We start from the raw sequence: 11,579 nt of genomic DNA, 5'->3' as shown, positions 1-11,579 counted from the left end.
GATACTTTTGGACGTTTTATACCTGGGTCTATATAAGTAATAATACTACTTATATTAAGGTAGTTGTAGCGTGATAGGCATTTCAACAGAAAATTATGAAATTTTTTTTATTGAAAGATAAATATATTAATAATTCACTACCAAAATTTCAGATCAATTGACCGCACCGTTTTTGAGTAATTAATTTTTGAAATTGCATCTTTTACACGTAGCGGTATAGAGAGATGATAAAGTTAGTATGAAATCTTTGGCCCACTCGAGTGGTATGGAAGATTTCATACTAACTTTACCATCTAACAGCTACCTCTTTGAGCTCATAAAGCTCAAAATAATACATAAATTGTAATTTGGAGCTTGAAGAGTTCAACAACATTATAAGTGCAATTTCAAGCGCTTAAGTATGGAATTAGCGGGAAGTTACAGGGATCTCCTTCCGGGTCATCCGTTTTCCTAATTTTTATTTTATTTATTTACCATCAGGAAGTTGTCACAGTTGGAGGTGAATATTTCTGTGACATGTGGCTAATGTTTATTTATTTGAATTCAAAATAAGTGACTGAATTCAAGGAGAATTACTCGTAGGCAATATCACTGTGCTGAATTATTTATTTTTTTATCATAATGGCAGTACTTTTATCTCGGATAAAATTTTATCCCGGATTGAAAAACTGGCCCTAAATTAGAACTAGAAAATATTTTTTTTTAATTGCACCTACAGTTTTTCAAATTTTCTACATGTCAATTTTTTTTTTAATTTTTTGTAGTAATTTTCTTCAACAAAAAAAATTGTAAAAATTTTTAAATGTCGGCTCTTAATTTTTATTTTAAGTTAACCGACGTTTTAAATTTTTTGATTGTTTTTTTATTAATTAAATACGACAAAAAAAATATTTTTAAAAAATTACACTGACAGTTTTTTAAGTTTTTTTTAAATAAAAATTTTTAATATTTTTTTAAAATAATTTTTTCTATAAAAAAAGTTCTAAAAATTTTTAAATATTAGCTAAATTAATTTTTAAGTATTTTAAGTATCATAATAATAGTGATAATAATAACAGTAAAAATGTATATTAAGATGGCGCCACATTTATAGAGTTGAACTCTATTTTTTAACTCACAACACGTGAGGTGTTGGTAGGCCAAAGATAATTCAACTCAATCTGAATCACAATGTGCTCGGTGAGAATAAGATGGCAATTAAACGAGAAAGTATGATTTCACTCTATTTTATTTCTTCATTATTATTATTATAAACAATTTTTTATTTAAAAAATTTCCGCGCTCAATTGTAAACCCGTCAAAAGGTTTGACAGCGCTTTCAAAAAACTTTCATGAAAACCGAAACTAACCAGAGAAAATATGACTTTTGTTGCGACGTAAAGAGCGGGATTCGCATTAATTTATAACAATAAACAAAACGACTATAAACTATAAAAATAATCATAAGAAATAATAACAATAATAAAAATAAATAATATTTATAACTAAAAAAATTAAATCGCTTAAAAAAATTCAGTGTAATTATTAAAACAATGGCAGATGCAAAAAATGTATGTACCTTAACCTAAAAACAATCAACACTCGTGTTTTTGTTTAAAAAAATTACAATTTAATTTTAACTAATATTTTTTTTGTTATAGGATACAAAATCTGAGTCTGAGCACATTAACCTTAAAGTCCTCGGCCAGGACAGTGCTGTCGTCCAGTTCAAGATAAAAAAACACACGCCGCTGAGGAAGCTCATGAATGCTTACTGTGAAAGAGCCGTGAGTCATTTGTTTACACAATTATTATTTCTTATTAAGGTATTTATTATCTAAGATATTGTTTATTTGATTTATTCTCAGGGATTAGCGATTGCATTAGTGCGCTTCAGATTCGACGGCGCGCCAATTAATGAAACCGACACACCGTACTCGCTGGAGATGGAGGAAGGTGACACAATTGAGGTTTACCAGCAACAAACAGGCGGTAGATGCTGAGCTTAGGTCATATTTTATAAGAAAATATATTTAACTATTCCTGTTTTCATTTCATTTGTTTGTTTATTTTATCAGTTTCATTATTTCCATTCTTTTCACTAATTAATTCATCTGAAATGTAGATACTCGTTTATTTTGATCAAACTGGCGCTCAATTTCATTCGCTAGACATTTTTTTTATTAAATACTACGAATTCCACTAAAAGAAATAAATTCTATTAATAATAATAATATTTTATGTAAAAAATAATGTGTAAAGTCTTAAAACTGACACATTTTTTATTTCATCGAATAAATATGAGGAGTTACTTTTTTACGAACGATTTTTAAGTAATAAGTAAATGTTCTTTGTATAGATTAAATATTAAAATTAATGTATTACTTAATAATAAATAAAACTCGGATTTTATAATCATTTTTTTAATTACTTAAAATTTTATAAAATTATCTAACAATTTTTTTTTGTAAATTTATCTAAAAACAACCATTTGTTATACGATACTCAGCGACCAGCTGGTCTAGGACAGGCTTGACTTCGTCTTTTACTTTAGAATGGTTAGCTCCGAAGGTTTGTTCGATCATACGCGCAGCTTTAGTCACTACTTCGAGGGCTTGGATACCTTTTTTTTGCAACGACAGTAATTTTCCCCAAGAAAAGTACATCTGAGCAGTCATAGGATGCGAGTTGCCGTAATAATACCTGAAAAAAAAATTTGTTTTAATTCTGAAGAAATTTTTTTAAGGTACGAGATACTTACAAGTACTTGGGAATTAATTTAGAAGCATAAATTTCAGCTTCTTTCCAACGTTCTAAGTCAACAGCAGCTGCAACGGCATTTTCTAATGTACGTACAGCTACTAAATTATATGGGTGTACTACACCGTCTTGTTTCTCTAAACACATTCTGCTGGCATCTAAATCTTTTAGAAGTTATTAAAGAAAAAATTTATGAAAAATAATTTTTTAATAAATAACAAGCAACCTTGCAGTCACTATGTGACTGCTGTGACTTGTGAAGTATAAATAAATAAAATTTTGCTTTATTAAATAATGACTTTTGTTAAATTGCACTGTAATTCTTTTACTATTGAAGTTTTTAAAGATATAAGCTCATCCCGATGTTACACTCATTAAGAGCTTTCATTTGAGTACCCACATGCATTTTTGATATATTTTTCATATATACATATATATAATATATATAAATATATAAAATATATGAAAAATTGATGTCGGTACTTAAATGAAAGGTCTCAATGAGTGTAATGTCCGGATGAGCTTATATCTTTAAAAAGGTCAATAGTTCACAAGATACAAGGTCATTTCTTAATTATTGACATTTTTAAAGATATAAGCTCATCTCGATGTTACACTCATCAAGAGCTTTCATTTAAGTACCCACATGCATTTTTGATATATTTTTCATATATACATATATGTAAAATATATAAATATATGAAAAATTGATGTGGGTACTCAAATGAAAGGTCTTGACAAGTGTAACGTCGGGATGAGCTTATATCTTTAAAAATGTCAATACTTTACAAGATATAAGGTAATTTCTTAATTATTGTCATTTTTAATTTAAAGATATACGCTCATCCCGATGTTACACTCATCAAGAGCTTTCATTTGAGTGTCCACATGCATTTTGATATATTTTTCATATATACATAAATGTAATATATATAAATATATGAAAAATTGATGTGGGTACTCAAATGAAAGGTCTAGATGAATGTAACATCAGGATTAGCTTAAAAATGTCAATACTCCACAAGACACAAGGTCATTTCTTAATTTTGTATCTAGAGATTATTTTCGAATGCAGCTTGGAGAGAATGGCTATCCTGGAGACAGAATTTTTCTTATTCTCTTAATAATATAGATTTTAATAAATTCTTAATAAATAATTTTAATAATAATTTTTAATAAAAGGATACAAGCCGTAGATTGCATTTTATCTAATTGATAAAGCGACAACTCGCATACTTCATTGAATTTATCAACAAACTCATCAGTTATTTCTTCCCCACACTTATCGCACTTGACAAGCATCGGCGAGCAAGGATTAGTGCATTTTTTATTGGGACAAGCCGCTGATATTTCTATTGTCTCCGGCGTGTTACATCTTTCGCACTCACACCAGAAGAAGTACGACTGGTTCAATTCTTCCCGCCTGGTTTTAGTGTCTTTTAATAAGTCAATGTACGTTATAAATATCTAAAAATAATTACAATTATACTTCAGCCTTTATAATTACATTTCAGATATAATAATAAAATAGAGAGCATACCTTCGACCAATCCAGAGATTCTAAATCACACAGAGTTCTTATGAGCAGCTTGGTACCTTCGAAAATAGCCGTAGCGTTCGGCTTGCAAGAATGATCAAGTATAGAGGGTCCTAAATAAATTCCTACTCCCAAACTAGTCATATCAGTATCAAGAATATTAAATGAATTTACACTCATGCGTCCAAATATTCTTAATAATTCTCTAGGCTCAGGTATTATTTCTTTAGGCAAAAATTCTAGTAATACCATACTCAGTGATGTAAAATGTTCCATTTTTTTAATATTTTTTTTTATACTTTCTTCATCTGAAAATTTATTTTATAATTAGGTAGCTATTTAAATAATAACTTTATAATATAAAATTTTAAATTATAACTTGATAATTTTTTTAATAAAAAAATTATGACAAAAAAAATTGATCTTATAAAAATGTTAAAAACTTATAAATGCAATTTTTTAAAATAATTTTTTAGAAGAAATTCATTTGTTATATAAAATTAAAAAATTATCTAGTGATTACTAATTTTATTATCATTAAAAATATTATGATACGAAAATTAACCGATATTCAAAAATTTTTGTATTTTTTTAAACAATTTAATTGCAAATTAAAAAATACTTTAAAAAAATTTTTTTTTGCAACAATTTTTTAAATAAAAAAAATTATAAAAATTTTCAAATATCTAATTTAATTTTCCTAAAAAATAACATTGAAATTAATTTAGCAGATTTATCATAATTTTAAGAACTTTAGTGACAAATAAATTATTGCAAAAAAAAATTTATTTAAAAAAATTAAAAATGCTATTTTTTTATGAAAATTAAGTTAACCATTTAAAAATTTTTAGAATTTTTTTTTATTAAAAAAATGATTGCAAAAAAATAAAAAAAAAAATTTCACTTGTAAAAAACTTTAAAAACCGTAAGTGCAATTTTAAAAAAATAATTTTTTGTTCTAATTTAATTATTTAAAAAAAAACCAAAAAATTAAAATCGTCGGTTAACTTTAGTATTATTTTTTTTTAATTTTTCGGAACAAATTTTTTGTTTTTTTTTTTTTTTTTTTTTAACAATAAAACTAGATCTAGAAAATAATAAAAAAAAAATTCTACTTATAATTTTTTAGATAAATTTTCCTTGCTATAATTTATTAGTTAAAAAATTTCTAAAAATTATTAGATGTCTCTTAATTAATTATGAAACTAAAATTAGCCAACAATGAAAAAATTTAATTTTTTTTTATTAATTGAATTAGCAATAAAAAATATTTTTGCATGTGTAATTTTTTCTTTTAATTTTTTTGTAATAATTTTATTAAAAAAAAAAATTCTAAAAATAATCAGCTGTCTGCTAATTTTCTTTTCATTAATAATAAAGTCAGCCGACATTTTTGATTTTTTTATTTTACTTAATTTATTAAATTATAACTAAAGAATATTTTAAAAAAATTGCACTTAAAGTTTCTGAAGTTTTTAACAAATGAAAAATTTTTTTTTTATTTTTTCGTAATAATTTTTTAATAAAAAAAATCATAACAATTTTTAAATGTCGGCTAACTTTATATTAATTTCTTTTCATTAATTAATTTGAAAATCATAAAAAATAAAATACTTACGTGACATTAAATCATTAAAAGTACGATATTTAGTATCTGTATAATATCCCCGTTCATTTTTAGCCCCTTGATTTAATTTGATAATTATTCTAGCCAGCATCCTAGCAGCATCAGGTACTATCCGGGGAGAAACACGTTTTATACTCGGACACTCGACTTTGTGAATCAGCCAGCCTTTTTTCTGACAGTTTTTGCTGCAGTAATACACGAATTGACAGCCAGAACATCTTGAGATTTTTCCGCTGTTGAAACAATAATCACAGCGCTCCTTTCTGTGCAAAGACCCGAGAATAAATACAAACGGCTCGGCGGTAATTATTGTCGTGCCTTTTTTCAAGTTCTTAATAGATCCATTCGCTTGGGCGGTGCATGCCATTTTCATTTGCCTAGCAAACAAAATAACAGATTATTAATTAAAATATAAATAATATAAATTGACGGAAGAATCAAACACCTACCTGGTGATCAGAGAGCGGCTGGTTCAACTGGTCAGCTGAGAGAGACATATACTCTATTTTTGTCCAAGTCTACTACCAATTTATTCCTACTTGCTCGTTTAATTGCCATCTTATTCTCACCGAGCACATTGTGATTCAGTTTGAGGTGAATTATCTTTGGCCTACCAACACCTCACGTGTTGTGAGTTAAAAAATAGAGTTCAACTCTATAAATGTGGCGCCATCTTAATATACATTTTTACTGTTATTATTATCACTATTATTATGATACTTAAAATACTTAAAAATTAATTTAGCTAATATTTAAAAATTTTTAGAACTTTTTTTATAGAAAAAATTATTTTAAAAAAATATTAAAAATTTTTATTTAAAAAAAACTTAAAAAACTGTCAGTGTAATTTTTTAAAAATATTTTTTTTGTCGTATTTAATTAATAAAAAAACAATCAAAAAATTTAAAACGTCGGTTAACTTAAAATAAAAATTAAGAGCCGACATTTAAAAATTTTTACAATTTTTTTTGTTGAAGAAAATTACTACAAAAAATTAAAAAAAAAATTGACATGTAGAAAATTTGAAAAACTGTAGGTGCAATTAAAAAAAAATATTTTCTAGTTCTAATTTAGGGCCAGTTTTTCAATCCGGGATAAAATTTTATCCGAGATAAAAGTACTGCCATTATGATAAAAAAATAAATAATTCAGCACAGTGATATTGCCTACGAGTAATTCTCCTTGAATTCAGTCACTTATTTTGAATTCAAATAAATAAACATTAGCCACATGTCACAGAAATATTCACCTCCAACTGTGACAACTTCCTGATTGTAAATAAATAAAATAAAAATTAGGAAAACGGATGACCCGGAAGGAGATCCCTGTAACTTCCCGCTAATTCCATACTTGAGCGCTTGAAATTGCACTTATAATGTTGTTGAGCTCTTCAAGCTCCAAATTACAATTTATGTATTATTTTGAGCTCTATGAGCTCAAAGAGGTAGCTGTTCTATGCTTTTGAGCCCTTCGAGTTCATATCTTGCGTTTGACACATCTATTATTAATTTATTTGTGTTAATTAATTTAAAATAATTTAAATGACACAATAGGAGGTTATTATTATTTTTATGATATATTTATTTATTTTTATTTAAATAAACGACCCAATTCATGGAGAACTAATTGATAGAAATATCACGTCGCTGAATTATTTATTTATTTTTTTTTTTATTTTATTGGCAGTACTTTTATCTCGGATAAAATTTTATCCCGGATTGAAAAACTGGCCCTTAATAAATAGGCAAAATCAAAAAATCAAAAAATCAAAAATGTCGGCTAACTTTATTGCTATTAACTTTAATACTATGAGAACCCTGGGATTTATCATAAATTTATCTGTATGTGGCACTTGTCAGGCCTAAACTCGAATATTCATCAGTAGTATGGTCACCAACTTATAAGAGCCATATTAACAACATTGAGAAAATACAGCGTAAGTTCCTCAAATATTTCTCATTCAAAAATTTTGGAATATATCCTGATAGAGGATTTGATTATCTTACCATGTGTGTAGATGCAAACTTACTGACTCTTGAAGAGCGCAGAATCTGTGCATCAATATTATTAATATCCGGACTACTATCTAATGACATTGATTGTCCTAAGTTTCTTGAACAGATTCCAATATTAGTACCGCAAAGATGCTTAAGATCTGATCAGCCTTTTTATCCGCCTCGGCAAAGGAGCAATTTCACCCTTTCTTCACCTATCAATAGACTGATTAACGCCTGCAATTTCATATAGTCCAACAGGATAGTGATATTGACCTGCTTGGCTATCAATCGCGTTGCAGCGCCAATGCCCTGGCATCCATCATAACTAACTCTAGACAATTTAACTAGCTAAAGCATATGATCATACTCCAGCTCCTAAATAATCATACATATTATTTATTTATTTATTTATTTATTTCTTATACATAGACCCAACAGCACTAGCCATTAACAGGGTCATTCTAACAATATATACAGCGATACAGTGTAACAGTATGAGGTGCCATTAAGATATTTTTTAACATAAAAATATTAATACATAAATAACAAAAAAAAAAAAAAGAAAAATACACAGGAAAGAAAAATGAGTAAATACTATTGTCTCATAGACAAGAGAATTGACGCTAAAGCACTGGTCGTTATTGGTTGGTTAAATCCTAGGAGGTCAAGAGACTCAGCATTGTTTAAAAAGAAATTACAGATCTGCGCTATTCTGTAAATAGGGGCTGATTGCTCAAAGTTAGATCGCGCTAATGGAACCGCGAACCTCATACTCGGAAGACTGACTCACTACCAATTGACATAAGAGAACATCGCGAGAAAATATGTTCGTGTGAACTACAAGTCCTGCATATGTTATATAAATGACTATTTTTTTTTTTCGTTACATATAATTATATAAGAATCATAAATAATTTTTCGAAATTGCAAAAACCATCTCATATTATTACATATAATTATATATTAATCATATATAATTATTCGAAATCGCAAAAACCATTACATATAATTATGTATAATTATACATGATTATATATAGTTATATATAATTATACATGATTATATGTAATCACAAAACCATTATACATAATTATATTTAAATTAGATGTAATTATATATTAATCATATACAATTTTCTTACCCCGGACCCAATGAGTTCACAGTTAAATTACTATGAATTCACAGTGAAACTCTATCATGAACTAACGGTGTTACAACTATCAGATCATTCTGAAGTCACGGTTAAATCATGGTAAAACGACGGTGAAATCACAGTGAAATTACTATGAATTCACTGTGGAACTATTGTGAACTCACGGTGTTATCTCTGTGAGACTACCATGAATCTACAGTGATACCACCACTAAACCATAGTGACGAAATGGCACAAAATCACTGTGAATTCACTATGAAATTACCGTGAACCCACAGTAGATTTACGGTGAAGACGATTTCACTGTGAATTCACTGTGATTTCATAGTAATTCCGAAACTGCGAGGTAGGTAACATGGTGTGTATGTTCTAGGAGCCCTCGATGGGACATTTATCGATAATTGTTCCAGCAGTTTAGGACAGTATATTGAGTTTATATTATATGACATTATATTGAGTTTATCTAATCTATAGTAATTTAATCTATACTAATAAGTGGATAGCCGGTTTTTTTGTCCGGTTATACTGCGAAAACTACTGAACTGATCGGAATAATACTTATATCATAAGATGCTGCCTGTTTCGGAGAAGGTTTTAGTATATGATATGTTGGTGGTTACTTATCCGGAAGCTATATTTTTTTGACTTAGAAATAATTAATTTTTATTGTAACTAAATTTATTCTATTCGATTGTCATTTGTTTAAAATAAATTTTTTAATTCTATTCGTTATGTTTATATACTAGGCAGATTTCTTCACTGATAGAAGGATTTGTTTATAGTTAAAAATATTTGTTAATATTTAACAAATCATTTATTAGAGACCATTTTTTAGTATCAAACAAATATTTCTTAGTATTTAAAATGATTTGTTTGTATTTAATAAATCAGATATTCATTTATTAAATATTAATAAATCTTTTTAAATACTAAGAAATATTTGTTAAGGACTAAAAAGTGGTCTCTAATAAATGATTTGTTAAATATTAACAAATATTTTTAACTATAAACAAATCCTTCTATCAGTGTAGCTGATAGCTGTCAATTTTTTAAATTCTTATAACAAGTCAACAATTACAGTGATAACTTTTTTTTTAATTTCACTCGTGGAAATTTTTTATTTAATTTTTTTTATAAAATAATTTAATTGCTATAAAATTATAAAAAAAATTTTTGTCAGCTGACTTTAGTGTCATTAATTAATCATATTTTCGCATGTTTAATTTTTTCTAAGTTGTTTATATTAGAACAAATAATTTTTCTTAAATAATAACAATTATTGGGAGCTTTTTGATTATTTAAGCATGGAAAAAAGTAAAAATTAAGGCCCCGCCGAGATTCGAACTCGGGTTATTGGATTCAGAGTCCAATGTGATGCCGCTACACTACGGAGCCTTGAGATAAAAAGCAGCTGTTTTTCAGGGTAGACAAAATGTGGAACGTGAAAGGAAAATTTTATGCATAAGTAACAACTTCAAGATACTAAAATTAACGGGTGTTCAAAAAATTTCTGTATTGTTTTTCAATAATTAAATTACAAGTTAATAAATACTTAAAAAAAATTGCACGTATAATTTTTAAAAACTTGAAATTTTTTTTTGCCATATAATTTACTTGTTAAAAATATTTTTAAAATTATCAAATATCTGCTAAATTAATGTTAATTACACTATTCTTTAAAAAAAGCATGACATTAAAATTAACAGTCACTTAATAATTTTTTAATTTTATTTATCAAAAAAATTGCATTTTTCGTTTTTTAAAATTTCTACATTTCAATTTTTTTTATGAGAATCAATTTAGCAGATATTTAGTAATTTTTAGAATTTTTTTAACAAATAAATTATGGCAAAAAAAATGAGAACAAAAAATTAACATATAGATATTTAAAAAAATTGTAAATCTAATTTTTTTTTTAATAATTTTTTGGAGCAAATTAATTTATTAAAAAAAATTAAAAAATTATCAAGTGACAGTTGACTTTAAAGAAAATTAATTTATGACATTAAAGTTAGCTGTCACTTGACCAATTTTTTATTTTATTTAAAAATTAAATTAATTCTAAGAAATTATTTTTAAAAAATTGCATTTTTAATTTTTAAAAATTTCAACGTGTCTATTTTTTTCCTAATTTTTTTTCCCATAATTTATTTGTTAAAAAAAATTCTAAAAATAATAAAATATCTGCTAAATTAATTTTCATAATTAATTTAGCAGATATTTAATAATTTTGAAAATTCTATAATAAATAAATTATGGCAAAAAAAATCATGAAAAAAAAATTAAAGAAATTAAAAATGCAATTTTTTAAAAATAATTTTCTTAATAAATAAAATAAAAAAATTGTTAAGTGACTGCTTACTTTAACGTAATATTTTTTTCTCCCCTCCGGGCGGAAAGCGTCAATTTTCCGCCCGCTGCGCTAAATGAAAATGCCGCTTTCCACCTCCGTCGGGGAGAATAGTATATTACACACCTAGGGAAGTAAAGTAAGAAATGTCTCAGATCACATGTAATTGTTGGCCG

At 26.5% G+C, this 11,579-nt stretch overlaps 2 protein-coding genes and 1 non-coding gene across 3 annotated transcripts; 1 reads left to right on the top strand and 2 right to left on the bottom strand.

Annotated features, from left to right (window-relative positions):
• The first annotated feature begins 1,501 nt into the window (after nucleotides 1-1,501).
• Nucleotides 1,502-2,140, top strand: LOC123260281 (small ubiquitin-related modifier 3-like). The gene is made up of 3 exons (XM_044721273.1): nucleotides 1,502-1,550; nucleotides 1,641-1,766; nucleotides 1,848-2,140. Exons 1-3 carry the CDS (start codon nucleotides 1,533-1,535, stop codon nucleotides 1,980-1,982), a joined length of 279 nt encoding a protein of 92 aa, XP_044577208.1. The 5' UTR covers nucleotides 1,502-1,532; the 3' UTR covers nucleotides 1,983-2,140.
• Nucleotides 2,141-2,386: 246 nt separating this feature from the next.
• On the bottom strand, nucleotides 2,387-6,598 carry LOC123260279 (histone-lysine N-methyltransferase SMYD3). Its single transcript, XM_044721268.1, has 6 exons — nucleotides 6,353-6,598; nucleotides 5,895-6,280; nucleotides 4,280-4,584; nucleotides 3,927-4,206; nucleotides 2,741-2,903; nucleotides 2,387-2,682 (listed from the first exon to the last, which is right to left on the bottom strand). The coding sequence occupies exons 2-6, from the start codon at nucleotides 6,274-6,276 to the stop codon at nucleotides 2,457-2,459; spliced, it is 1,356 nt and encodes a 451-aa protein (XP_044577203.1). The 5' UTR covers nucleotides 6,277-6,280; nucleotides 6,353-6,598; the 3' UTR covers nucleotides 2,387-2,456.
• Nucleotides 6,599-10,377: 3,779 nt separating this feature from the next.
• On the bottom strand, nucleotides 10,378-10,448 carry Trnaq-cug. Its single transcript has one exon. It is a non-coding gene; the product is annotated as a tRNA-Gln (tRNA).
• Between the last annotated feature and the right edge of the window lie 1,131 nt (nucleotides 10,449-11,579).

The sequence above is a fragment of the Cotesia glomerata genome, linkage group LG3, assembly GCF_020080835.1.
Source record: "Cotesia glomerata isolate CgM1 linkage group LG3, MPM_Cglom_v2.3, whole genome shotgun sequence".
In the NCBI taxonomy this organism is placed as follows: Eukaryota; Metazoa; Arthropoda; class Insecta; order Hymenoptera; family Braconidae; genus Cotesia; species Cotesia glomerata.
The sequence above is the reverse complement of the archived record's forward strand: the minus strand, read 5'-3'. Positions and strand labels throughout refer to the sequence as shown.

Excerpts from the sequence above, each read along its gene's own strand:
- LOC123260281 (XM_044721273.1), top strand. Across the intron at positions 1,767-1,847 it reads ATGCTTACTGTGAAAGAGCC|GGATTAGCGATTGCATTAGT; the intron begins GTGAGTCATTTG and ends ATTTATTCTCAG.
- LOC123260279 (XM_044721268.1), bottom strand. The coding sequence starts at position 6,276 with ATGAAAATGGCATGCACCGCCCAAGCGAATGGATCTATTAAGAACTTG. Across the intron at positions 4,207-4,279 it reads AATCTCTGGATTGGTCGAAG|ATATTTATAACGTACATTGA; the intron begins GTATGCTCTCTA and ends AATTATTTTTAG. Across the intron at positions 2,904-3,926 it reads TAAAATGCAATCTACGGCTT|ATTTAGATGCCAGCAGAATG; the intron begins GTATCCTTTTAT and ends AACTTCTAAAAG.